Here is a 27,255-nt window from a genome sequence, read left to right on the forward strand (position 1 = left end):
TGTCTGATGTAGAGTAGGTATGGAATAAATGTTGAATGAATGAACCACTTGGCTGTTAGCTCCTGAGAACAGGCAGTGTGGCTTCTTCTGAATTACATGATGAACAGATGCTTGTGTAAAAAGAATGGGGATGTCTAGGGATCAGAATGAAGAAGTCTATGGCTTTTTGTTGTTTGGTTTCTGTTTGAGACAAGGTCTCCTTATAACCACAGCTGGCCTAGAACTATGTAGACCAGGCTGCCCTTGAACTCACAGTGATCCATTTGCCTCTGCTTCCTATGTGCTAGGATTGAAGGTGTGTACCATCAGGCCCAGCCTAAAATATTTATTTTTCTGAGCTCTCGCTATGTTGTCCCAACTGGTTCTGAAATTCTGGGTTTAGAAGATCATCCTGCCTCAGCCCCCACACCCCAACCTGAGTGCCAGGACTATAGGTACACACCACTGTGCCCAGCTTAGATGTCCACATTTTAAAGGCAGCCCTGCCACCCCACCCCCAACGTCCTCTTTCAAGGACCAGGATTAGGAGCCCCTAAGAGGGAGCCTGCTCCTCTGTGGCTGGCCTCCGTGCTCCCAAACTGTCCCAGCCAGGGTTCTTCTGGATCTCCCAGAAGAAAAGCTGCTGCTGGAGGCTCCTCAGGTCCTGTAGGTCCTCAGGAGAGAGAGGCTCCGCAGACTGGCCCAGATCTAGCTCTTCCTCCTCCATGTCTGTGAGCCCGTCAGGGGGCTGGGGTGAGCTCCTGGAGATGTAGCCCTGATCTGACTGTACTGACTGCCGCTGTTCCTCCTCACAGGGTGTGCAGGGGTCTTTGAGGACCACCACGGGCCTCTCCCAGCTCACCTGGGGCTGGCCACTTAGACTCTGCCGCAGCACTGACAGCATCAAGCTTTCCAGCTGCTCCCTTGCATCACCGGGCAGGTGGTCAGGTGACATCACTGGGGTGCTGCAGAGAGGTGAGTCATCTGAGTCTGTGGGGAGGAAAAGGATGCTGTTCCGCTGGGCCCCCAGCAGTGGGCAGGCCTCACTGTCCTCTGCCACAGCCAGCTGGCTGGCAGCTCCACTGCCATCTGCAAGAGGGACAGGTGCTACAATGTGGGCTGCAGGGACCTGCTCTGCTGGGAGCACCATAGTCCGGAGGGTCTGGGTCCCCAGATCCCCCTGGGACTGTAGCTGCGGGTCCAGCTTTGCCATTCCCCTCTCTTCTTCACTGACACAGACATCTACCACCAGGCAGTCCTCTGAGGAGGGCTCCCGCATCATGGGCTGCTGTCTGACGATTCCGCTCCCTGGTGGCAGCAGTGACTCTTCAAACACTTCGTCCAGGGACGGGAGGTCCTGGTCGTCTGCTAAGCAGAGGTTCTCATGCTCAAACCAATCGGGGCACTGGGTCTGCCACTCTCGGAACCTGGCCACAGCCTCCTTCAGTTGCCAGCCGCTAGGGCTCTGCAGATAATTTTCCCCAGTGAGCTCCCTGACATGGTGCATCCGACCAGGCTCAAACATCTCCAAGTCCTGGATCCGGAAGTAAACCTCTTCAAATTTGTCCATGAGTGGGTACCTGGAGGTGATATTGAAGAGGTCAGGGATGTCGCTCTCGCTGCTGATGCCACTGAAGTAGCAGACAATGTAGGTGCCAAAGCAGGCTGGCCTCTTGAAGTCTGGGAGGATCATGTTCATGGCTGCTGTGAACAGGTCCCCAGCAGGCTTCCAGTGGTCACACCGTAGCTGGACGGCAGGCTCGGCCCAACCCAAGATGGCCTTCCACTTGGCTTGGGTACCCCGGGAGCACAGGATGATGATTTTGGAGTTGCTCTCTACCATCTCCTGCTTCTGGCGGCCCACCCAGGTCATAACTCCCACCTCTGAGATGACCTGTTCTTCTAGGAGGTCCAGGGCTACTTCAGTGCCACAGGCAGTGATCAAAAACTGGGCAAACTTTAGGACCACATCCACATAGAGGGGGTGGTCGGCTGAGTAGATGATCCAGACTTTCCTGGGCTTCAGGGGTGGGGGGTTTAGGTTGGCTACAGGCACGATGTCTGTGAGAGACAAGGGAGGTAAGGTCACAAGCTGATCCTTGTACCTGCCACAGCAGCCTCTGCCAGCTAGCCTGTGAGGGGCCTGGACCAAAGGCTGGGCTTGGCTTCCTAGCCCGTGAAAACCATCAGCCTTCTGGGTAAGCCAGATGCTGTGGTAAGCCTCATGTGTCCATTGTGAGAAATTGGTGAAGGGCCTTGTGTGAGACAGAACCAACCTCCTCCCCACTTCCCTCTCACAATCCTATCTGGTCTCTGTTCTACACTTTACATTCACCTTCCCTTGAGCAATTAAAAAAGCTGTTTCAGGGCTTGCTGTTTGGGACACTTTGAAAGCCCTCTGTAGGAGGTGTCGAGATGTGGGTCCTTTTAAAGGTAAGATCTGACTAGGACTCAGGAGTAAGGCCAAAGACACAACCTAGTTATCTATCCCGAGAATCCACCACCAGGCTTGAACCACAAACACAGACCACCTCACAGAGCAAGTGATACTAACCACTGTGCTTGGGGTCATCACTGTATTTCTCATGATGAGATCCTGCAAAGGAAAAGAACTGGTTGGAGAGGCTCTTTTGAAAAAGAAATAGGGTCAGGCTCATAGGTGTCTGATGGAAGTGCTGCTGGGTGACAAAGGTAAACAATGAGGGGGCAGCTCCCAGCTAGTGACCACTAGACATATGTGGGCCTCTGCAGAGGGATACCAGATCATGTACTTGTGTAGGCCTGAGTCCTGCTTTTGCCTCTACAGTAAGCTGTGTGACCAGGGGGTTCCCAATACTTCTGAAACTCGGTTCTTCCCTCTGAGGAATGAGTCTGTGGAGGTGCATTTTAGAGACCATGTGTGAAGGGTTCAGCATTTCCCACATACTCAGTTTTGGTCCTGATGATTATTTTGTGGCACTCACCAAGCTCCCTGGCCCCTCCCTCTCCATGGCTCTGTTTCCCTGGCCTCTGTGAGCAGACTCCACTTGAGGGACATCTTACCACACTGCCTGTCAGAAGCAGCCCCCACACCCCACCCTGGGCCACTTGCAACATTTCCTCCTGGTATTTTTGAGGTGACAAAGGGGAACCACACTCTTAGGTAACTGTTCCCCTTGGACATGTGATGAAAAACTGTGGTAGAGGAGTTAACAGGAGCACTGGTCAGGAGCAGTATCAGCATGTGACCAGGGAAGAGGCTATTCACTTTTGAGGCTGGGGAAGGAACCCAACCTTGTATGCATATTAGGCAAGTGTTCTACCCCAAAGCTAAATAAGAGGCTGAGAATCTGAATTTCAATCCTCACTCTTTGAGCCTTTTCCTAGAACTGTCAAAATAACCAGCACAGGCTCTCCTTTTCTCCCCCTATAATGGAGGGCGCTTTAGGAAACATTCAAAACGTGTGGCTCAGTGTTAGAGTGGGGGCTTATCATGGGTGAGGCCCTGGGTCCTAAACACACACAGGCACAGGCACACACATACAGATATATAGACACACACATACACACACACACACACACACACACAGATACACACAGGCACACTCACAGATACAGAGACAGATACACACAGGCACAGACGCACATGTGCACACCCACACCCACACAGACAGACACAGATAACACACACAGAGACACACAGATACACCACACATATATAAGACACACAGACATACACATAGGTACAGAGACACACACAGAGTGCAATAACAAGCAAAACAAAAAGCTGACAGCAAGCCTTATGATTTATAAAGAACTAGTGAAATGTCATGTGACCTACTCCACAATCCAGCGGATACCACAATTAATGATGAGTCCTAATCCTGATGAGCCCTGGCAAGTGTGTAAACAGCTGCCCAGAGGACTGAAGAAGTAGCCTGTGTCACAGAAGGGCAGGAACAGCTGAATGTCTTAACCTGTCAACCCACATTCTTCCCAACCAAAATTCAGCCAGTAGAGCAATACACAGGGAAGGAACCCACAGTTACTATAGCTCTCGGAGGCATCATCATCCCATTTTACAGAAAAGGAAACGGATTCTGAGGTTGTTAAGTAATTCTCCAGTGAGTGCAAAGCTCATAAGGAAGATTGAGGTCTATCCCTGTGAGTTCAGGGTCCAGAGCCTGTCTTTTCTGTCATATCCTGCTGTCCCTCGGAATTCTCCAAGGCGCAAGTCTGGGGACTTCAGGATGAGGTTGCTCAGGCTGCTCCACCTACCTGATCATGGCTGATAAGAGGAAACTTGATTTTAGTAACACCAGCTTTAGTAACAATAAATACAACTGTGGTGAACAGTTATTGAGCAAATACCATGTGCCAAGTTCTGTGCAAAGAATGTGTGATTTCCCTTCATCCTTACCATAGCCTCATGATACGGGTATTGTCAGAATTGTCATTTTGTCAAAGAGAAGCCTAAGGCAGTCTGAGGTGGAGCTGGTCTTTGAGCCCAGCTCAGCCTGAAGCCTGGTTCTAGGTTCCTGGCAGCTGAACTCATCAGGTGGTGGAAGAAAGGCTATGTCTCTCATTATTTGGCCCTGAAGGGTAGACTGAAGGGTACCCTTTGAGCACAGGCTGACAGAAGTCTAGGTGTGAGACTGAGGCAGGAAGAAGGGAGGACACGGGGGAAGAGTGAAGACCAAGGGAAACCCCAGTCCACCCCTTACCAGAAAGCCTCCAGGCCATGCAGATGACCAGCAGGATGACAGAGCCCACCAGCAGGATGGCAATGACTGTGATGAAGCCATACACCCACAGGGGAATATATTCTGTGGCAAGCAGAAAACTGTGAGTCTGGGCAGGGGTTCCATCCCGACCACCCCATCCCGACCACCCCAGCCCAACCACCCCAACACAGGCTCTGCCCTCTCTGGCCATCACCAGGCCACACTGATGATCTTGTCTCTTGGCTAGCCTTGGGTGTGGCTTATCTGCCTGGCTTGGCTCAAGGCTCAGTCAAGGGACCTCATGTAGCCCCTGGGGAATGTCTCTGACTGCAGGTAGGAAGGACTTACCTGCAAAGGAAACTGTAATAAGAACAAAAGGAAACAGGGTGTTACTCTTAATTAGTAGTCACTAGCCCATCACAGATGCTCACAACTCTGCACTTAGACACAGCTACACTTGGTGGTCCTTCTACACAAAGTCCCTTTTGTCACAGCACTGAGAGATACTGCTCCTTCCATTGGGGGCCAGGGCTCTTTCTACCACAGTACCACTGTGCTGCTGTTTGATCAGGGCCTGGCAGTAGCCTCTGTGAGCCAGGGGTAATATGGCTACCAAGTCCCACAAGCTTAAGTAGGAACCCAGGGTTCTGCTAGGTCTTTTGTGTGTGAACTTGGGCAAATTATTTAATATCTGTACCTCAGTTTCCTCATGTGAACTTGGCATATTAAAGCATCTCCAACAATCCATGGTACACAATTCTAACTCTAGGAGAGTATCTTTTTCCAGCTAAGGAAGATGAGGCTAAGAAAGGTCAAGTCCTCTACAACACGTGCAGATTAGTGAAAGGCAACCCAGGAGAGCGCAACTCTGCCCTCGGCCTCAGGTACCAGCACCCCTAAATCTCCCCCTCCCTCATGGTCAGGACTGAGCTCCAGAGGACACCGTCATCCACCCTGACCCCACATAGACCTAGGACAACTGTTACCCCATACCTGGGGTCTGTGGGATTTCTGGGCAGGGCAGGGTCACAGCGTGTCTCAAGCAGTCATTCAGGCAGCTGCTGAAGAAGGGCTGAATCTGGGAGAGCAAAGGAGTGGAGAAGAGGGATTTCAAGAGGCTGGAAGATGCCCCACTCATGTCTTTGAACCAACAGAGATAATATGTAACAGACCCTGGTTGTCCAGGTCAGCGTCTTCATGTGGCTGAGCAGCATGTGGTGGTATGTACCTATATCCCAACTACTCAGGAAGCTGAGGTGCCTCCTCAAGGCCAGTCTGGGCAATGCAGTCAAGACCTCATCTCAACCTTCCCATTCTCCTAAGTGTGGCTATTAGACCAGGTCTCCCATCCATAAGAAAAGGTCAAAAAGCCTCTATGAGACTGGAAGAGCAGGAGAAAGGCAAAGACGGTATCCTGCCAGCCAGAGTATCCTAGCCAGCACTGGCGTTAGGTGCTCAGAGAAAACATAGGTTCCTGAGCTGTCCTCTTCGCTCACCTCCTCCCTCTGAATGGAAGGAAGGCCCACTTGTGCATGCTCTCACCAGTGTGCAACACTCACCTGCACTTGGTGGTGGCAGCACCAGTTATAGTTGCTGAGATTGAGTGTGATATTGGCTCGCTGGTGGAACTCCTCTTGTCTGGGCTGGAGAGAGAGAGGGGAAAGCTCAGCTGGGTAAGAACTTGCTGTTGTACAGCCACCAGAGAACTGCTGAGGATGTGACCCTTAGTGGACCAGTGTCCACCTTAGGAATGCCAGAGGGAGAAATGCTTTTCTGACATCTGTTCCAGAAAGCCAGGTCTTTCTGTAGGGTGATTGTTTGATGTCAACTCATAAGCGTATTTAGTAAGTGGCATTTCCCACTTGGCTTCAGCCTCAGAGCCTGGGGGACAAATCTACTCATATGCAGCAGGTGTACAGACCTGCATGCTCTGACATGGTCTCATTTATTTCCCCCCCTTTTTTGGGGGGTCTTTTTGAAACAGGGTTTCCATCTATCCCCACCTGGCCTGGAGCTCACTATGTAGACCAGGCTAGCCTTGAACTCACAGAGATCTGCCTACCTCTGCCTCTGAAGTGCTAGAACTACAGGAAGTGCAAGGACTACAGGAACTGCTAGGACTACAGGCGTGCACCACCACGCCCGCTTCCTTTTTGTTTTAATCTCTCTATGTTTCTTTTTTTTTTTTCTTTTTTTTAAATCTTCAAATCATTTTTGGGAGGAAGTGAAATAACCACAGTCAAACAAAAAGAGAACAGGTGCTGGGCATGGTGGTGCATACCTTTAATCCCAGTACTCAGGAGGCAGATAGTCTCTGTGAGTTCAAGGCCAGCCTGGTCTACATAGCAAGTTCCAGGCCAGCCAGAGCTACATAGTGAGATCCTGTCTCATAAACAAACAAAAACAAAAAGAGAACAGGCAGGTGTATGGGGCTGTGAAGAACATGGACAGACTGGGTGGTGGGCTGGGCCAGATCACCCCTGTTCCACTAACTGATGAGTCAGTTATAGAAGAGCAGGATAAAGGGATTTTGGAGCTCACAGGTCTCAGTAGGACAGAAGGGAAGAGCAGCATCCAATTGTTCCTGACTGCAGTGTTGGGCTCTGAGAGCCAGGATTAGCTAGGACCAGTAGGGAGGAAGCTTGAGGCCATATTTTCATCTATGTCTGAGGGGTAAAGAAGTACAGTTACCGCAGGTATTTGCTGTATGGCATCAAAGCAGCTTTGGTTCTTCATGTCTGGAAAACTGTTGAGCAGGATCTGGTAGGGGATGGATTCATTCCACAGGGTGAAGCTCACTTGGAGGTGCTGGCTGTCCAGGGTCTCCACAGTGATGTTGGGATCCCACAGGCTACCTGCCAAGAGCCCAGTGTGGGATGAGAGTGAGGAGAAGCATGTGTGTTCTATGTACAGGCATGCAACTGTGCACACACCCAATTTTACTTTACTATGTGCAGGTTAACATGCCCAAGTACAGCTAGCTCCCCAGGCCAGCCAGTTACCTGAATTCACACATGGTGTGGTCCACTTCATCCTGCTGTTCTCGCAGTCTGCCAGCCCCGATAAAACAGAAATCAGTAAGTCTGTCTTTAGGTTTGTTCTTACAGACATTTGACAACAGGAGTAACACTCTGTGTCTCTGGGGTAGCCTGTTCAAATCACCCCTTCACGGTGCCTCGACTGCTGCCACTGGTCAGAGATGCCAGCAGATCAGAGCAACCCGGTTGGCAGTCATACTCTCCTCTCTTAGGGAACCCTCCAGACTCAAGCATTTGCCTCCTGAGCTCTCTGAGCCCAGCAGTAGTAAGTCCCAGTTTATTCCAGTTCTCTCCCTACCCACAGCATTCAGTGTGGCCTCTGCCTTCTCCACTCTGGGAAGTACTTCTGTCCTCCACAGCAGCTCTCTGACGTCACACATTCTCATCACCTTCACTCTCCACAGTGGCCTCTGTGACTTTGTGGCACACCCTCATGACTAGGTTTGTTCTCAGGAGCTCTTGTGGGGGTCAGAGTCAGCATTTCTTATTTTCTTTTTAATTTTTTCTAGTAGAACTGAGGATCAAACCCAGACAGGCACCCTGCCACTGAGCTAGTAATACACACCCTGTACCCAAGAATCAGTGTTTCTAACAAGTTCTCAGCCACAGGGAACTTGGGTGCTAGATAGCTTTAGTTGTCAACTTAACAAACCTGGAAAGAGGGGGCCCCTCAGTTGGTTAATTGCCTCTATTGGATTGGCCTGTGGGCATGTCTATGAGGCATTTTCTTGATTGTTGAGTGATGTGAGAGGGCCCAGCCCATTGTGGGTGGTACCACCCCTGGGTAGATGGTCCTGGGTTGTATAAGAAAGCAGGCTGAGCACAGACTTAGACAAGAGAACCCGTAAGCAGCCTCCTTTATGGTCTGTGCTTTAGCTCCTACCTCCAGGTTCCTGTCCTGCTTAATTTCCTGCCTAGGCTTCCCTCAGTGATGGACTGTCATTGGAATATAAAGCCCTTTCTTCCTCAATTTGCTTTTGGTCAGTGTTTTATCACAGCAATAGCAACCAAACTGGAACAGGAGGGGAGGGAGATTCAGTCACTCAGCAAATTCTTGCTGAGCCCCAGTATACCTTGTGCTGTCCTGGGCACTGCACATACAATGTAAACTGCTCTCTGCAAATGAATTCCATGGAAGAGACCAATAAAAGCAAACCTACAGCAAGCAGTGTCATGTCAGAGTGATGGGTTACACGCAGAAAGGAAAGCAGTAAGAAGATGTGTGTACTCTTTCAAGCTTGTGTTTCAGGGTGAGGAGGTTCACTGCCATCCTTAACAAGCATTTCCTGGGCTGGGGTGTGGCTAAGTGATATAGTGCTTGCCTAGTGCATGTCACCAACAAACAGAAGCTAACAAGCATTTCCTGACCACCTACTAGAGGCCATGAGAAATGTCAGCCATGGCCAAGGTCCTAGGGAGGGCAAAGATAGAGGCACACAGAGATGCTTCCAACTGAAGATAAGCTGGCAACCATAGGCAGTGTGAATGGTGGGACCAGAGAGTGGGATATGCAAGGTGAGGGCTGGACAAATGCAGGTGAGATGTGGGGGAAGTAAAGACAGGGAGGCAGGGTCTGGACCAAGTGCACCTTCCAGGGGGTGCTTGTCTTCCTGACATTTTCTAGGCTGGAAACTACTCCCCTGGACAGAGGGAGGGGCTCCAGTTCCCATCACAGTCCTAGGATCTCTGGCCATATTTAATGTTGTTTCAAAGAGGGCGACTTTGCCTTCAGGGCACGGAGGCTACAGCCTCAGCTGGGGAGCTCCCAGGCCCTGATATCTGTTCTGTGGGTTCCAAAGCTGGCACTGGTAGCCTCTGTGCAGAGCAGGGAGCTTGCCGTCTGAGCCACTTGCTGTTTTCTTCTCCTAGAGGCAAGTATGGAAGGAAGGCTTGGGAGGGCGCTCTTACCAGGCACAATGAAGTTCTTGGACTGGTGGTTTGGGTCCCCATCAGGGATGGGCTTGGGCAGGTTGTGAACGGTCACCTCATACTCCTGGCCAGGATCTACCACAAAGTGGCTGAAGGAGAACCGCCACTGAAGAGGGGGTAAGAAGGAGACTGGATGAGTTAGTTATACAGTCCTCGTCACACACTTGTATCCAAAGTCTGTGACCCCACCCACTTCCCACTACAAATCAGGAAAAAAAAATGTATAAAACAACCACAGAATCCAAAGTGGTGGGGGGCAGAGTATCTTTGTCCTTTCTTTCCTCTGGTCTTTTCTGCTTATTTAAAAAACCCTCATAAGAGGAGGTGAAAAGATGGTACGAGCCAGAGGTGGTAGATGACCACAAAGACAGTTTTCCAGACATCTGATCAGTTACTCATATAAACTCACAGCAATGGTGACAGCATGCACAAGGCCCAAGCAAGCTCAAACCAGACAAAATCCCAGCATAGACAAGGGGAAGTGGGTAAGAAACCCCAACCCAACTCAAAGGAGCAAGGTGGGGAACAAGAAGCCTGTACTGGTGTCACAGAGGAACAAAACCCACTCAAGCTGCCTTCTTACCCGCTTATGGTGGTGTGTCAGTTTGGACAGAAACTCAAACTCCACACACAAACGCTCATTGGTGTTCAGCTGCAGGATAGACAGCTCCACGCCCTCGAGGTACAGGATGCTGGCTGCAGGTCAGAGAGGAGAGGGGCACACAGATACAGACCAACTACACAAACCCCTGGGTGTGGCACTTCCCCATAAGCTGCCAGTTCACCCCTAAAGAAAATGTGCCTTTACCTAACTCCCCACTTCCTGTTCTTTACAGCTAACTCTTGGGCCTTAGCTGACTTACTGCCTTTTAGACAGTTGCCTCCCAGCTGGACAAGGACAAGTGACATTCTTTACTAGGAAGCAGCAATGACCTTGCAACGATGTGGCTGGGGACCTGGCCACAGGACACAGTGTCCAACCTCCTCATTCTCCCTGGGGCTGCTGCAGCCAGCATCCAGCATCCAGCATGCAGCCTAGGGACCTGCAGAAACACCTGCCCCTCCCCTTTCACAGACCTGGGGCTGGCTCTGCTTAAGCAATTCTGTAATCAAACTCGTAAAGAGGTCTGGGATGTGTTTTAAAAAGTGTTGGCCCCTAAGTTAAGAGAAAAAGCAGCTGGCAAATTGCTACATTTTTTTTCTAGTAAATATTTGGACTCATTTAACATCCTGTAGTTTTCACTGCATAGAATGATGGATCTTTTCAGCACCAAATGGAGTCAGCAGTCGGTGGTCTCCTCAGCCCCCAGGTCCTGGCTATATGCCCACTCACCATCAGTCTGCAGTGTCCACTCGATGTGCACCACAGGGACAAGGTCTCCATGCTGGGTAAAGGCAAAGTCCAGCTGGGTCTGGATGTATTTAGGGGAAGAAGGGGTCAGGTTTCGAGGGTGGATCCAGCTGTCATCCAGGCAGGTACCTGGCAGGGAAAGCAGTCATCAAGGACTTGAAGCCATGCCCCCAGGTCCCCTAAGAGGGTTCTGAGCACTGCTGCTAATTTCAGCATAGTTCAAGGTCTACGTCCTTGTCAGGAAGAACAGGTTATCGTTCCAGCTATGACCTTAGCACATTCTCCGCCCAGCCCATTCTTTTCTAATGCTGGTCTTGAGATGCCCCCAAAACTCAGGGTCTAAAGAATATTTTGGGAAAAAGTGTTTTGTTTTGTTTTGAGACAAGGCCGCCCTATAGCCCAGCTGGCCTGGAACTCACTATATAGACCAGGCTGGCCTTGATCACACAGAGATCTACCTGCCTCTGCCTCCCAAGTACTAGGATTAAAAGCGTGTACCACCACAACCCCCCCTACACACACACTTAGGGAGACAGAGAGGTTTTGAAGTAAGCATTTGCACAGGAGGGTGGGGCAGTAGTTAAGAGCTGCTTTACTTTTATTTTCCATGGCTCCTAATTAGCACAGACACTTGAAGTATATATGCCTCTTCCTTAAAACCAATCAGGGTTTTACTGGGGATTGTAGCTTGGTGGCAAAGTGTTTGTCTACTGTGTTTGAGGTCCTGGGTTCTATACCCAGCACAGGAAAACACTTCTCACAGTAAAAAAAAAAAAGCCCAAAGCCAATCCAACACCATGGATGATTCTCAGTGCAGTGAATGGGTCAGGTGTAGTCAGGTACATTAAGTGCCACCCCAGACCATATTCAAAATCCAGACCAGCAGCTGGGTATTGCCCAACTGGCATTAACGAAAGGAGGTTTTCCAATAAGAAACACTAGGCCTATATCCAAGATGGCGCCGCTGATGGTGACAACCCCCGAGCCTGAGCAGAAAGGGGTGGTGCTCCTACGGAATTCAGTGAGAGGCTATCACTTCATTCACAGAGCAACAAGAGAACAAAAGAAGGGGACTTACTGTAGTTGACTCTGCACCTCAGGCCCTGTAGGAAGAAAGAAGATGGTAATTAAAGCTGAGAAAGAAGCTCAGTTTACAGCAGCCCCGTTTGCCTTGAGAAGCCCTGCCCACCTGGAGAAGGGCTTCTGTGAGGACAGTTATACAACCCTCGGGTTCACTTTGGGAGCTGCTCTCTCTGTTCTTGGTGGGGGGCATCTTCTCCAATTCTCCACTCTGCTCCATCAAGGAGAAGGGGTGTATTGGACAGACAGTACACAGAACCTGAGGTTTCTTGAGTAACTGTTATGAGCTGGGATGTTTACAATTTGAACAAACGGAACAAACACTGAGAGGGTTGTTGGTAAAAAGGCCCTTAAATTCTTCAATTCTACAGCTTCCAATTTTCACAAGAGGTAGGGAAGAGGTGAGGGGCAAAATTACAATTCCTGTTGCAGATCTGTCATGAAAATTTACTAAGTTCCAACCTTCTTTGTTTTTTGGTCATTTTGTGACAGGGTCTCCCTGTAGCCCCAACTAGCCTGGAATTTACTATGTAGACCAGGTTGGCCTTGAACTCACAGAGCTCCACCTGCCTCTGCCTCCTGAGTGTGGGAATTAAAGGCATGTGCCACCACACCTGGTTCCTACAAACTCTTCAGAAAAAAAATATGCCTAACTGTTCTGGGTGACTCACACATACAGCACCCTCACATCCCCAGGGTTGAGCCACCTTCCCCAAAGCCTTTATTTCCTCAGTATAAAAATCAGAATACTCCTAACACCAACTTCACAGTGTTGTTGAGAATTAAACTCTACTCATAGGAATGAAGACCTGGGGCAGGGTGTGGATGTGGCAGGTGCTGAAGGTGCTGTGTGTGTGCAGAGAACCCTTCGATTCCCATTTCTGCATCACAAACATTTCCAATCAGGCGTCTCACACTCAACATCAATTTAGTAAAATACCACAGTGGTGTGGCCTACTCAACAGGCAGCTCGTGGAACCCTGAGAGAATCACTGTGTGGAACCCAGCTGGCTGCAGTGCTCAGTGAGCCACCTCCCTGCAGTTGTCCAGTGCCTGGCACAGGTGATGGCTGTCCTCTAAAGCTGGGATGTGGTTAAGTGTGTCCTGGTGCTCTAGGGGTGACTTCTACAGTGAGCATTGGCAGGGCAGCTAGGGGAAGCTCTGGAACTCAGGCTCTGCCACTCCTAGGTCTTTGAACTACCCAGACAGGCCCAACCCATCCTGTGGGCCAGAGTCAGATTTGAAGCAGACAGGAAGCCCGAGGTAAAGGGCACAGTGATGCACTGTATGTGTAGGAAGGGTAATGGTTGGCACCTGCCTCTCCAGAGGGAGCAGAGTGCAGGACGGAGGGTACATGATGCCCCAGGGTTCATTTACAAAGCGGGCCAAGGGCCACTCCTGCTGACATGCCAGGATCCTGCCATTTCATCTGTGTCCCACCCGTTTGGGACACAGGATAAGCTCTTGGGGTTCAGATTTCCTGTACCCTGCCCAGTTCTTTGTGATCAATTCTCTGTCCCAGGGCTCACACCACTGTCTGCCAAATGTTCCTTGCAGGTTTGTAACAAGTCCCATCTAGCTGCCCCTGCTCACTCTGTGACAAATATCATCTCCTGAATGGTGAGATCAACTCTGACAACCCCTCTCCTCTCTTCTGTCTGGAACTCCCTCCTGAATGGTGAGATCAACTCTGACAACCCCTCTCCTCTCTTCTGTCTGGAACTCCCATGAACTGGGATATGGAGGACCAGAATGGGCTCTCTTACCATGAGATGGGGAGCTCTTGTAACATCCTCAAGCTGATTTAGGGTAACTTCCTATTACCCACCAGCAGTGACTCAAAAACCAAATCAAGGTGATGTCTATCATGACAAGGAGAGGAAGTAGGAGGGGTTTGAAAACAGCTGGCTGCCTGGAGCACAGGTGAAGACCCTCCTTTCACACTACAATTGAAGGATATAGCCTGATCATCACGTACTACTGTTAATAGTTGGATTATTTTTCCTTCTATTACTGTTATGCCTTTAACTTTTATTAACAACAGCCCTGAACTTTATTGAATATATAGCCAGCATTTATTAACATTTGTAGGATTTTTTTTTGTCTTTTTGAGACAGGGTCTCCCTGTAGCCCCAGCTTTTCCTGGCCTTGAACTCACAGAGATCCACCTGCCTCTGCCTCCCGAGTGCTGGGATTAAAGGCGTGTGCTACCACGTCTGGGCAGGATTTATTTTTTAAAATATTTTATTTATTATTTCTATGTGTAGGAGTGTATTGCCTGCATGTGTGTAAGTGCGCCTGTGTCGTGCAATGCCTGAGGAGGTCAGAAGAAGGCACTGGATTCCCTATAAATGGAGTTATGGATGGCTGTTAGCTGCCATATGGGTGCTGGAATCAAACCCGAGTCTTCTGCAAGAGCAGTCAGTGCTCTTAACCACTGAGCCATCTCTCCAGGCCTGGTTTCTTTTATTTTTGATGTAATGAATTATGTTACTGATTTGCTGATAATGGATCAACTTTGTATTCTTTAGAATAAATCTACCAGGAATGCTAGTTACTCTTTTGGCAATCTGCTATTAGACTAAAATTGCTAACATGCTATTCAGAATTGCTTCTATCTCTATTTGTGAGACTGGACTAAGCTTTCTCTTTTTGTAGATTTATCAAATTTTAAAATTAAACTTATGTTAGCTTAAAAAAAAGAGAAGCTTCCATTTCTTCTCTGTGTTACTGAATGCTCACCAACAGGGTATGGCTGAACAAAGTGAGATCTGGTTTAGGTCTAAGTATCCACCAAGATGGAAATGGAGGAACAGACTGCTCCTTAAATTTAATCTATTATTTTTTATTTTATGTGTATGAGTGTTTTGCCTGCATGTATGTAAAGCCCACAGAGGACAGAAGAGGGTGTCAGATCCCCTGGCACTGGAGTTATGAATGGTTGTTAGCAGCCATGTAGGTGCTGGGAATTAAATCTGGGTCCTCTGGAAGAACAGCCAGTGCTCTTAACCACTGAGCCTTCGCTCCAGCTCTATCTTCCATTTTATTTTATTAATGTGTGTGTTTTGTCTGCATGTATGTAAGGGCAGTGCCCAAGGAGGTCACAAGAGGGCATCAGATCTCCTGGAACTGGAGTTACAGACAGTCGTTAGTTGCCACGTGGGTTCTGGGAACCGAATTCAGGTCCTCTGCAAGAGCAGCGGGTACTCTTAACTGCTGAGCCATTTCTTCAGCCCTGACAAAGGTGTATGACAGAGTTGTATTCATTTGATATGAAACTGAGTGATGAGAAGGGCCTTTAAAACACTTCTACATGTTTGAGTATGATTACATGAAAATGGAAAGGCATGCCAACAGATCTGGATCAGACGCTAACAAGCTGATTCTTGGGGGATGGGAATGAAGCAGGGGAGATGGTGAGATGGGACATAAGAGGAAGATTTCTGTGTGTGTGTACCATAGTGTGTGTGTGCTCTCAGGTACACACACACACACACACACACACACACACACACACAAATAAATAAATGTAATTTAAAAAAATCTTAGAAAAGATGAGGGGCTAAAAGGATGACTCAGTGATTAAGAGCACTGGCTGCTCTTATAGAGGACCTGGATTTGGTTTTCAGCACCCATATGGTGGCTAACAATTGACTCTAACTCCATTTCCAGGGGATCCAACATCCTCTTTTGGTCTCTGTGGGTATTACTCTGTGGGTATTGTGGGTGTACTTATGTAAAACAGTCATACACATAAAATTAGTTAATTAAAAGTTAAAAAATAGGGGCTGGAGAGTTGGCTCAGTGGTTAAGAAGAGCCATGTGGCTTTCTTGCAGAAGACCCAGGATCGAATCCCAGCACCCATATGGCAGCTAACAACTGTCCATAACTCCAGTTCCAGGGGATCTGACAGCCTCTTCTGTCCTCTGGGGGCACTGCACGACACAGGTGCACTTACCTACATGCAGGCAATACATGCATACACATAAAATAAAATGAAAAATAATAAAATAACATTTTTTTTAAAAAAGGAAAAATTAAAAGCCAGATGTGGTGGCACACGCCTTTAATCCCAGCACTTGGGAGGCAGAGATTAGTTGGATCCCTGTGATATCGAGGCCAGCCTCATCAACACAGGGAGTTAGGGAGTCCCAGGCTGGCTGGGGCTATAGGGAGACCCTATCTCAAAAAGGGAAGGGGGGAAGAAGGGGAAGAAAGGAAAGAAAGAAGAAAGATATAAAGAATGCTCCCGAAGGAAATAAGACACAGAAATTTTATTCTGGAAACAGAATAAAATTAAAACAAGCAAAAAATGTTAATAGCGCCACACCAAACCAACCAACCAACCAAACTAGAGAGGACATTCTATCTATAAGATAAGGACAGTTTATTGGGAAAACTGAGCAGAGAATGAAAATGAACCTGAAAAAAAAAATTTAGGGGCTGGAGTGCAGTTCAGTGACCGTTTACATGAGGTTCTATTACATCATTGCCAAAAAGAAGAGAAAAATCACTAAAAGTGTTGGGCTATAAAATCAAAAATATTTCTCTAACAGTAGAACAAACAAAAATAGAAAAGAATATGAGTATTAGAGAACTGATTCAGGAAATACAAGATATTATTAACTAGATTGCAGAGGAAATAAAAAGGAAGAAATTGGATGAAAAAGAAAAGATATTCTGGAATTGAAGGACACATAGCGTCAGATAAAAAAGCTCCACTGGAGGGGCTGGAGATGCTCAGGGGTTAACAGCACTGGCTGCTCTTACAGAGGACCTAGGTTTGGTTCCCAGCACCCACATGGTAGCTAACAACTGTCTGCGTCTCTAGTTTCAGAGGATCCTACACCTTCTTCTGGTCTCCATGGGCGTTGCATGCATGTGGTGCCATGTATATACATGCAGGGAAAACACTCACACATAAAATAAAAATAAAATTTTAAAACTCCATCGAAGCTGGGTATGGTGGCACATGTCGGAAATCCCAGCTCTCTGGAGGCAGAGGCAGAGGCAGAGGCAGAGGCAGAAGGATTATGTATGAATTCAAGCCCTGCCTACCCTAAATAGTTAGTCCCAGACCTGTCAGGCTTCATAGTGAGATCCTATATCAAACAAACAAGACAAACAGAAAAACAAAATAACTCACCACCACCACCAACAAAGCTCCCCTGAGCTTTCAATGGCTGGGCCATTTGCCATTTCTCTAGCCGCACCCCCTATCTTAGAACCATTTTACAAAGAGGATCCCATGAACTGCTTGATAAAAAATAAATTTAAATTTAAGAACAGAAGTTTATAATATCAATCTAAACAAAATGATTAGAAAATGGGAAAAGCAAATAAAAACATTTAGGGAAAGAAATAGTGGACGTTTATTTTTTCTTAGAATTTAATTCCATTATAGTAAATTTACACTAATGTAACTTTTGTGTGTGCACTCACATGTGTGCAAGTTCATGTGAAGGCCAGAGGCTGATGGCTGGGATGTCCTCCTCAATCACTTCTCTACCTTATATTTTTGAGACAGGGTCTCTCACTGAATTTGGAACTTGCTGTTCTAAGCTGACCAATGAGCCCCTGGGATCCACTTGTTTCTGCTCTGAGGTGCTGGGGTTAGAGGCACAGCTGCCATATCCAGCTTTTTACAAGGGTGCTGGGGATCTGAACTCAGGTCCTCATGCTTGTGTGGCAAGCACTTTACCCGCTGAGCCATGTTCCTGTATTTTATTTCATTTTAATTCATTTATTATTATTATTATTATTATTATTATTATTATTACTATTTGTGTGTGTGTGTGTGTGTGTGTGTGTGTGTGTGTGTGTGTGTGTCATGCATGTGGAGATCAGAGGACAACTAACTTTCGGGAGTCGTCAGTGTTCTCCTTCCACCATGTGGGTCTCTGGGATCAAACAATTCTTCGGGTTTGGTGGTAAGTGCCTTTACCCACTGAACCATTTTGCCAGCCCCTGTAATATTTTTAATAACATAATCATGCATTTGGGATCATCTTTGGATGATCTTGTTCTGTACAGTAATTTTCTCCCCAGCTGCCTCCCTAATCCCTTCAAACTACCTATTCTTGGGACTCAGAGTTTTGCTCAGTAGTAGAATAAATGTTTAACATACATAAAGCCCTGGGTTCAATTCCCACCACACACACACACACACACACACACACACACACACACACACCCCCAAACCATCAACAACAAACCAACCACCCACCCCCCGAAAATTGCAGGACCAAAGTATTATTTATCAGCTACCTGCTTATGAAGGGCTTTATGTTAGCCATCTCGCAGAAATCAGAGAATCTTCATGACGATGAAGAAAATGCGATTACAGCTAATAGTTATTGCACTCCCTTTTGCTATATGCTTTGTGTAAGTTAATCCTGACAATAATCCTATGTGGTAAATACAGTTATGAGCCTCATAATGACATGGCTAACAAGGACCACAGATGCAATAATGGAGCTGAGGCTGGGGAGGCGGTTCAGTGGATAACAAGCTCGCTGTGCAAGTACAAGGACTGGAGTTTGGACCCCAGAACCTATGTAGAAGCTTCGGGAAGGCATGGTGGACACTAGCAATCCCAGCACTCTAGGATGCAGAAAAGGGGATACCTAGGGAAAGCTGGCTAACTAGACCAGCAGGAATCAGTGAGTTCTGGGTTCAGTAAGAGACCCTGCCTCAGTAAATAAAATGGAGAGTGATTGAGAAAGACAACTGGCTCAACTTCAGGACTTTGCATACATGTGCACATGCTCTCCCACACATATGAACACATACATACATGCGTGCATACCACACACACACAAACAAAAGATGGAGTCAAAAATTCCTACTGCTTAACAGTGTCATAGCCACTGTAACAGCAGGGCAACAAGCGTGCTCTCACATGTCACACAAAACAACTGAACATACAATTATGTATACTACATAATACCTGACAATGATAATAAATGACTACATAATGCTTCGTGTAGTTTATGTATTCATTGCTTTTCTCACTACTGTGGCCAAAGCAATTTAAGAGAGGAAGGACAGCATGGTGTGAGGGGATAGTAGTTCACCATGGTGAAGAAGACATGGCTGTAGATGGCTAAAAACAAGAGCAAGCAGCAAGCAGTGGCTTGCTCACATCTTGGAGCACCAGCAAGCAAATCCTGAAGCTCAGAACTGGAGTTGGCTATAACCGTAAGCGTCGCCCCTACAGTCCCAGTCAGCCAGCTAAGCCGCATGTTCAAGAGTTTTCACAAACTCTCTAAACAGCACCTCCCACTGGGTATAAACTATTCAAACACATGAGCCTGTGGTAGGTATTTTTCACATTCAGATCCTTAAAAAAAGGTTTTTTTGAGACATTCTCACTATGTAGCCCTGGCTTGCCTAGAATTCACTGTGTAGACCAACCAGACTGGCCTCAAACTCAGAGAGATCAGTCTGCCTCTGCCTCCTGAGTGCTAGGATTAAAAGTGTGCCTTTTTACTTTCCTTTTTTCTGAGACAGGGTCTCCCTGTAGCGCCAGCTGGCCTCAAGTACACAGAGATTGCTTGCCTCTGCCTCCCAAGTGCTGGAATTAAAGGCGTGCGCTACCGCGCCAGGCTGACTTTATCGGTTTTGACTACACTCTTTTTTTTTTCTCTTTTTGAGACAGGGTCTCCCTGTAGCCCCAGCTGTCCTAGAACTCACTATGTAGACGAGGCTGGCCTTGAACTCACAGACACCCACCTGCCTCTGCCTCCTGAGTGTTGGGGCTAAAGGTGTGTGCCACCACACCCGGCTTGACTACACTCTTATGCTTTAAAAAGTTCACTGTAAACTGTGTGGTGTGGCACTGGCAGCAGCCTTACACGTCTGTTTACCTTGGCTACATGAAGGCATTGAAGGTGCCATCTAGGTCTGTGTATGTGCACTCTGTGATGGTTACAAGATGATTAAGTCACTGAAGAAGACATTTCTAAGAACATATCGCCACTGTTAAGTGATTCACTTCTGAACTTCCTTCCCATGAACCTGTCTTTACCAACAAAAGTACTGCTGCACAGGGAGGTTAGCTAGGTGGCTCAAGGTCCCACAGAGCTACATTAAATCCTGCAGTTTTGCAGCAGATCCCATGCCCTTAGCACTGTCACCCTGCCTCTCAGTAAAAGGGGAGCATCTCTAACAAGCAGGCCACTCCTCTCTACCCATAGCAGAAAGGTCAAAAGAAAGGAGGGCTGGAGAAATGGCTCAGTGGCTAAGAGCACTGGCTGCTCTTGCAAGAGAACCTGGGTTCAGTTTCCAGTACCCACATGGTGGCTAACAATCATTCCTAACTCCAGTTCCATGGGATCCAACACCCTGTTCTGACCTCCATGAGCACTGCATGACACAGGTGCACTTATATACATGAAGACAATGCACTCATACATATAAAATAAACCAAATAAATACAAGTTTTTTTTTGTCTTTTTTGAGACAGGGTCTCCTTGTAGCCCCAGCTGTCCTGGAACTCACTATGTAGACCAGGCTGGCCTCTAACTCACAGAGATCCGCCTGCCTCTGCCTCCCAAGTGCTGGGATTAAAGGCGTGCACCACCACGCCCAGCATAAATATGATTTTTTAAAAAAGGAAGTGAAAGACTATTTAGCTCTGGGCATTCAGCAAACATTCCCATAGTGCACATAGTCAGATGTGGCATGCAGAAGTCTCCTCAAGACCTGTGAGGCAAGGACCACCCCTTTTATAGATGAAGACACAGGGCTGCAGAGGAGGATTGCCTGGGGCCAGGGCTTCTGACTGAGCTCCTCCAGTCTGCTGGATGTCAATGTCTTCTGATGACAGATTAGCCTGACAAGGGCGAGAGGCAGCCAGGGTGGGAGTTGACCAACATGTTAGGGACCTGTTCCCTGTGATTCTATCATGGTGTGCAGCCCTGCCTGCAGAAGCACGTCCACTGGGAAAGTAGGCACAAAACACATTTTACCTTGGGGAAGAGTGGCAAGGCCGACAACAGTATCCAGCCACCACAAGACAGGAGGGCAAAGCCAAACAGTCATTCCACCACAAGTCAAAACCACAAGTGCTCAGGAAAAAAGAACTAGCAATGTTATCACATATCCTGTCTGTTAAACCAACTCTGAGGTGTTGCTGTCTCGTTTATTGGCTTTCCTTAAGAATAGCAGTTATAGAAAATTCTACAAGAAGCCTGGGCAGGGGAAGAGCCAACCAAAAGAGCATTCAGGGAACTACAACTACTTAAGGTGACTCCAGGGTAGGTTTCTGTGGGGGGATCCGAGTCCTGCAGGTTTCTGAGGTTTCTGAGGGACCAATCCAGGCAGCCTGAACAAGTGCAAAGGCCTCAGTTAACTGCTCCTTTGCAAGCAGAACCTTCCTTCCTCCTTTCTCCATTCTTTTAAAAAAATGTTTTATTATTTTTATGTGTATGAGTGTATTGTCTGCATGTAAGTGCACCTGAGTCATGCAATGCCCTTGGAGGTCAGAAGAGGGCATCAGATACCCTGGAATTGGAGTTAGGGTCAGTTGTTAGCTGCCATGTGGGTGCTAGGAACCGAACCTGGGTCCTCTGCCAGTGCTCTTAACTGCTGAGCATCTCTCTAGCACCCTTTCTCCATTCTTTTGGTCTTTCAGGCAGCACATATCTTCCAAGCCCCTATATCCTGCGCATGGAGCAAGGAAGAGAGCAGGTATGCAAAGCCTCCTTACTGTCGTAGGAGGGCCTCATGAGAGCTAAAGCCAACCAGTTTTCGGCAGTCGTTTATGTTGTAGAAAGTGGCAGGGGCTGCCTTTGAAATTTCTCATCCAGTCCTCTCACAGTAGAAGTCATATTTTATCCATTAAAATACTAGGGGAGGGGCTGGAGAGATGTCTCAGCAGTTAAGAGCACTGACTGCTCTTGACCCAGGTTCGTAATCCTAGCAACCACAGATCCAGAGGGATCTGATGCCTTCTTCTGACCTCCATGGATATTGCATTACATGGGTGTACTTACATGTGTGCAGACAAAACACTCTACACATAAAATTTTTTTTAAAAACCCACTGGGGGAGGGAGAGAATCTTAGATAGTGTGGGTTTTTTTCTCTCCTTTTTGCAGTGCTAGGGATGGAACCCAGGGCCCTGAACATGTAGGTAGCTGCTCTATCATGGAGCCATACCTCTAACTCTGACTTCTTTCTTTTAAAAAGGTCTTTAAGTCAGGCATGGTGGCGCATGCCTTTAATCCCAGCACTTGGGAGGCAGAGGCAGGTAGATCTCTATGAGTTCAAGGCCAGCCTGGTCTACAGAACGAGTTCCAGGCCAGCTGGGTCTACAGGGAGACCCTGTCTCAAAAAAGCCAAAACCAAAACAAAACAAAGAAAGAAAAAAAAAGGTCTTTAAAGCTAACAGAGAAGCTGGTCTGCGGAGCTGAGATGTCTAAGAGCAGGTAGAAGGGAGAAAGAAGAGAGACTGAGGCAAGCACAGCCACAAACATCCCTCCAATTAAAGTCAAAACCCTGTAGTGCAGGAACTATAGGTTAGAGCCTAGGTTAGCTGTTTGCAGACTTCACAACCCTTTCAGCCCAGCTCCCATCCCAACTAACTCCCTTTCTTGTTCCACCAACACCTGGACCCTCCAGCCACACACTTTACCCTGCCTCACACAGGGACCCTGGCCCAGTCCTCTAAGAGGGAATGCTTTAGTGAGCCTGTTTTGGAAGCTCCCACTCCGAAACAGGACTACCAAACGTCTTTTGCATGAAAACCTGCCCAGCTGGAAGTAATTTTTCTTTTGCCTGGAATTCTGTACACTTACAAGCTATGCAAAGAACACTTGCTCCAGACCTCCTTGTGAGACAAGTCCCACATCCAAGACAATTTAATTCTGGGACACTGGAGTCCCAGGATTATTTCTTTATAGGTTCAATTCCTTGACCAGCACCTTGTATTTGGAAAGCCTTTGATAAATGGCCAGTCCAAAACAAACAAGACCATCCCCCCCCAACCTTCCATGTTGTACTACTTTTGTCTTGTCTACAGGCAAAACCTAACAGGCAGAGGTCATTCTGCTTTGCCCAGTAATGGGAATCAGTAGGACATTTCCCAACATCACTCACATTAAAAATGTTTTTTTTTTTTTTTTTTCCTGTCAAATAGTCACCCTCCTTCCTCCACCCTCTTTTGGTAAATTTACAAAATTAGAAAAAGAGAACTTTTGTTTCACATCCTCTGACTCAGCTACTAAGCACAGATCCTGGGGTCAGCAGTTAATGTAGAGAGGAGGGGACTGGGAAAGCCAGAGAGTGGTGCAAAGAGGAGGAAAGTGTATTTGCACCCCCTGGCTGGCTCAGAACTAGCTATGTTGACCAGGCTGGCCTCAAACTCAAGAGATCTGCCTGCCTTTGCCTCCAGAATGCTGAGACTAAAGGCCAGGGCCATCATACTTGATTGACCCTGCCTCCAGTATTTTCTGAAGAATGTTCAGGTTCAACAGCAAGGCAACTTCTGAACACGGCAGTGGGGGGGCGGGGGGAGGGGGGAATTGGTCCTCCTTGACAGTCACAAACCAGCAGACCTCCCACCTTGCACATTCCACAGCGTGCTTACTCGGTTCTGGGGCTAGAGTAAGAGCAGCAGTAGTAGTAGTAGTAGTAGTAGTAGTAGTAGTAGTAGTAGTAGTAGTAGTAGTAGTAGTAGTAGTTGCGGTGGTATGGTATGTAGGATGGGATGGGAGTAACTGCCCAGACTCAGGGCTTCGCCCACGGTCTTCCGCAGGTGACCATGCCTCATCCTGTTTCCAAGTAGCCCTCCCAACCCCAGCGCTGAGCTACTCCACCAGCCGGGACCCCTGGGGCAGGGCTGGGGGCGGTCACGGACCCCACCTTCCACTCTTCGGTCCTCTAAATCCGGCCTTCGAGTGCTGGGCCTGGCTCCTTTGGAGACAGTAGGTTCCAGCTAGAGGGATAGTTTCTGAGCAACGGGTCGGCGTGTGGGTAAGGCAGAGCTGGGGGGGATTTGCAAGGCGCAGTGTAGAGTTCAGTCCAGACTGGTCCCCGATCCTACTAAGGATCTTCTCCTCGTTCCCTCCCCAGCTGACTGCCAGCCTCCTGGGGTCTCCCTCTCGGGATTCCACCACCGCAACCGGACTGTCACTCCTGCCTCCCGCTGCCAGCCACAGGGCTCCACGCCATCAGTTTCCTTCCATCCAGGTCCAACACAACTCCACTCAGGAGTCATCTTCAGGACTCCAGGCCCTCGTGCTCAAGCTCGGGCCTCCCCGAGTCACCAGCGCGAACTTCCTGCCTCCGCGACCTTGCCTGGAGTCCGCGCCCTCCGACATCCTCTGGCCGCCGCCCCCAGCAACCCGCCGCGCCCCTCAGCATTCCCTAGCACTCCCTTGGCGCCCCCAACATCGCGTCCCCAACATCCCGGGTGAGCGCCCCCCAGAACCCAGAGTCCGCGCCCTCCAGCATCCTCGGGCCGCACCCCAACACCTCCTCCACCCAGGCTCCAGCATCCCCGCCGCACCCCCAACACCCCGGGTTCGCGCCCCCAAAACCCCTTCATGGCCCCAGCATCCCCGCAGCACCCCCAACATCCCGAGTTCGCGCCCCCAACATCCCCTCCATCGCCCCAGCATCCCCGTGGCGCCCAACAACCTGGGTCTACGTCCCCCAGTACCCCCTCCAACTCCCCACCACCCGGAGTCCGCGCCATCCAGCATTCCCGAGTCGCACCTCCCAGCACCCCGCCGCGCCCCCGCGGTGCTTCAGGGTCCCACCTCCTGAGCGCAGACCGGAGCCGGGAAGTCCAGGAGCCCCGGGGAGGCGCGGCCCGAGGCCAGCGCGCTCAGGACCAGGAGCAGCCGTCCTAGCGCGGAGCCCCCGACCACCGGCGGCCGGCAGCGCGGACTCCCCATGGCCCCCGCACCGTCGCGGACGGCTGGGGAGTCTCCCGGGGCCAGCGAGGGTCCTCCCAGGGCTTTCCTTTCGGCCGACACTAGGCAATCGGCCTCGCTCACCCGGCTTCCGGCTCCCAGAGGGCGGGCCGCTCGGGGGCGGGGAGGGCCTTCGCCGGCATGGGCGGGCCTTCCCTAGCCTCGCCCCCGCAGGGGCCCAGGTGCGAGCCGGCCTCCAGGCTCAAGCTGCCAGGAGCCCCGAACCAGCCCCAGCAGCTGCAATCTAGCTCTGGAGCCTTGACTCACCCTCATCACACGGTTTACTCCACCCGCTCCAGACTTCTTTCTCGATTCAGTTATTTTAGTCTAGTCCCCAATTCGGGACTCAAGGAAGCCTGTTTTCTTAGCCTCTTTCCACTCCGGTTTTTATGCATTATAGCATTCCTAAGAAATGACCCAGGGGCTGGAGAGGTGGCTCAGTACTTAAGAGCACTAGTTGTTCTTGCAGAGGACCCCGGTTCCTTACTCAGCACCCACATGGTGGCTAACAACCGTCCATAACTCCAGTTCCAGAGGATCCGACGCTCCCTTCTGTCCTCCATGGATATTACACAACATACATGCAAGCAAAGCAATCACACATATAAAATAAAAATAAATAAAATGTTTAAAAAGAAAGAAGCCCACCTCATCGTCCTACTGTTCGTTTGTTTTCATTTTTCTGTGCATCTTCCCAGTCTTTGATGGCAGGCATATATAGTTAAACCATATTTTGTTTATCAAGTACATGACATTTTGTAGTTTCTCCCATTTAGCTTTGTATCATCCATTCCCAACCCTTAGCAGCCACACATTGAGATCTGTTGATGTCACTCACTGAGGATTTAGAGCTAAGCAATTTCATGCAGTTTTTTTCACATTTTGCAGCTATGATTTATGTGATCACAGCCATCTCTCTAGCCCTCTGGAAATATTTTTTGTTTTTGCTTCTTTTTTAATAAAAGTATTTTATTGGGCCAGGTGTGGTGGCACTCGGGAGGCAGAGGCAGGCACATCTCTATGAGTTCAAGGCTGGCCTGGTCTACATAGTGAGTTCCAGGTCAGCTGGGGCTATAGGGAGACCCTGTCTCAAAAAGACAAAAAAAATTATTTATTATTTTTATCTTATGTGTATGAGTGTATTGCCTGCATGTAGGTAGGTGCACCCGTGTCATGCATAGCCTGTGGAGGTCAGAAGAGGTCGTTGGATCCCCTGGAGCTGGAGCTACAGATGGTGCTTCGCTGCCATGTAGGTGCTGGGAATAAAACCTGACTCCTGGGGCTGGAGAGATGGCTCAGCAGTTAAGAACTTCTTCTGCCTGTTCTTGCAGAAGACCCGGTTTGAATCCCAGCACCAAAATCTCTGATTTTGACATGTGAATTTCTTTTGTAGTTTCTGATTCTTGTGTGAGACTCAAGCCTTCAAGTTTAGGTCTGCTTCTTTTTGTAAACTTTATGTGTGTTTGTGGTTTACTTTTGGGGCATGAAAAGCTGTTTCCTCTAAGCTTCCAGTTCTCTCTTTTGATTTTATATTGGAATGGCCAGATTGCTTTTATCCTCAGGAGTTCCCACAGAGGCCCGAGTCAGATGAACATCAGATGCTCTCAGGCTTTTTCCTAAGTTCTGGATCCCTCCAGGAACGATTTTGGCCTCAGGAATTTGGGGGTTGGACTGGCCTGGGAGCCTGGCTCAGGAAAGATGCTGGTCTAGGGCAGCTGGTGGCTGTGCCACCCAGAAATGCAAAGGGAGATGGGGACAGCAAGAGACCCCAAGGGCTCCTGGGGACTGCACTGAGGAACTGCGTTGGTCTGAATGCAAAGAATCAAGAGGAAAGTGAGGCTGGTGGGTTGTGCAGCCCAGGGAAGCAGAGGGAGGTGAGGGCAGGGCCAGGCCCAGAGCTCTCCTGGGGACCCAAGAAGGAACTGAGTTGGTCTGGATGCACAGGATCAGGAAGCAGTTGTGGTTCCCCAGGTGTCTGTGGCGCCAAGATAAGGAATGAGACAGGACCCAGGCTAGGAGCAGAGACAAGCGGGGGAGACGGGAGGGTGAATGAGGCTGGGGGAGTCAAGGCGTGGAAGGCGCGATCAACTTACCCTGGAGAGAGGCTTGCGAGTCATCCCAAAAGCTATTAAAGTATTTATTATAAAAGCTATTAATTCCATCTAATGTGTTCCTCGGTTTTGAGGTAGCATGATTTCTCCTCGATTTCATAGTTTCAAATTAATTTCAGTTGTTTTAAATAGCAAATCTAT

The 27,255-nt window shown here is 48.7% G+C and overlaps 1 protein-coding gene across 1 annotated transcript; it reads right to left on the reverse strand.

Annotated features, from left to right (window-relative positions):
* Il17ra (interleukin 17 receptor A) lies at nt 1–25,117 on the reverse strand. The gene is made up of 13 exons (XM_008839713.3): nt 24,848–25,117; nt 12,079–12,103; nt 10,983–11,129; nt 10,233–10,345; nt 9,629–9,755; nt 7,685–7,732; nt 7,374–7,537; nt 6,242–6,325; nt 5,676–5,760; nt 5,031–5,042; nt 4,683–4,784; nt 2,534–2,575; nt 1–2,040 (listed from the first exon to the last, which is right to left on the reverse strand). Exons 1-13 carry the CDS (start codon nt 24,983–24,985, stop codon nt 533–535), a joined length of 2,595 nt encoding a protein of 864 aa, XP_008837935.1. The 5' UTR covers nt 24,986–25,117; the 3' UTR covers nt 1–532.
* Nucleotides 25,118–27,255: the final 2,138 nt, after the last annotated feature.

The sequence above is a fragment of the Nannospalax galili genome, unplaced genomic scaffold (genome assembly GCF_000622305.1).
Source record: "Nannospalax galili isolate Female #2095 unplaced genomic scaffold, S.galili_v1.0 scaffold199, whole genome shotgun sequence".
Classification (NCBI taxonomy): domain Eukaryota; kingdom Metazoa; phylum Chordata; class Mammalia; order Rodentia; family Spalacidae; genus Nannospalax; species Nannospalax galili.

Bases quoted from the DNA above. Each gene is read 5' to 3' on its own strand.
- Il17ra (XM_008839713.3), bottom strand. From the start codon at position 24,985: ATGGGGAGTCCGCGCTGCCGGCCGCCGGTGGTCGGGGGCTCCGCGCTA. The intron at 12,104-24,847 runs GTGGGACCCTGA...TTCTTCCTACAG, and splicing joins CTCCGGTCTGCGCTCAGGAG to GGCCTGAGGTGCAGAGTCAA. The intron at 9,756-10,232 runs GTAAGAAGGCAG...CCCCCTCTTCAG, and splicing joins TGACACACCACCATAAGCGG to TGGCGGTTCTCCTTCAGCCA.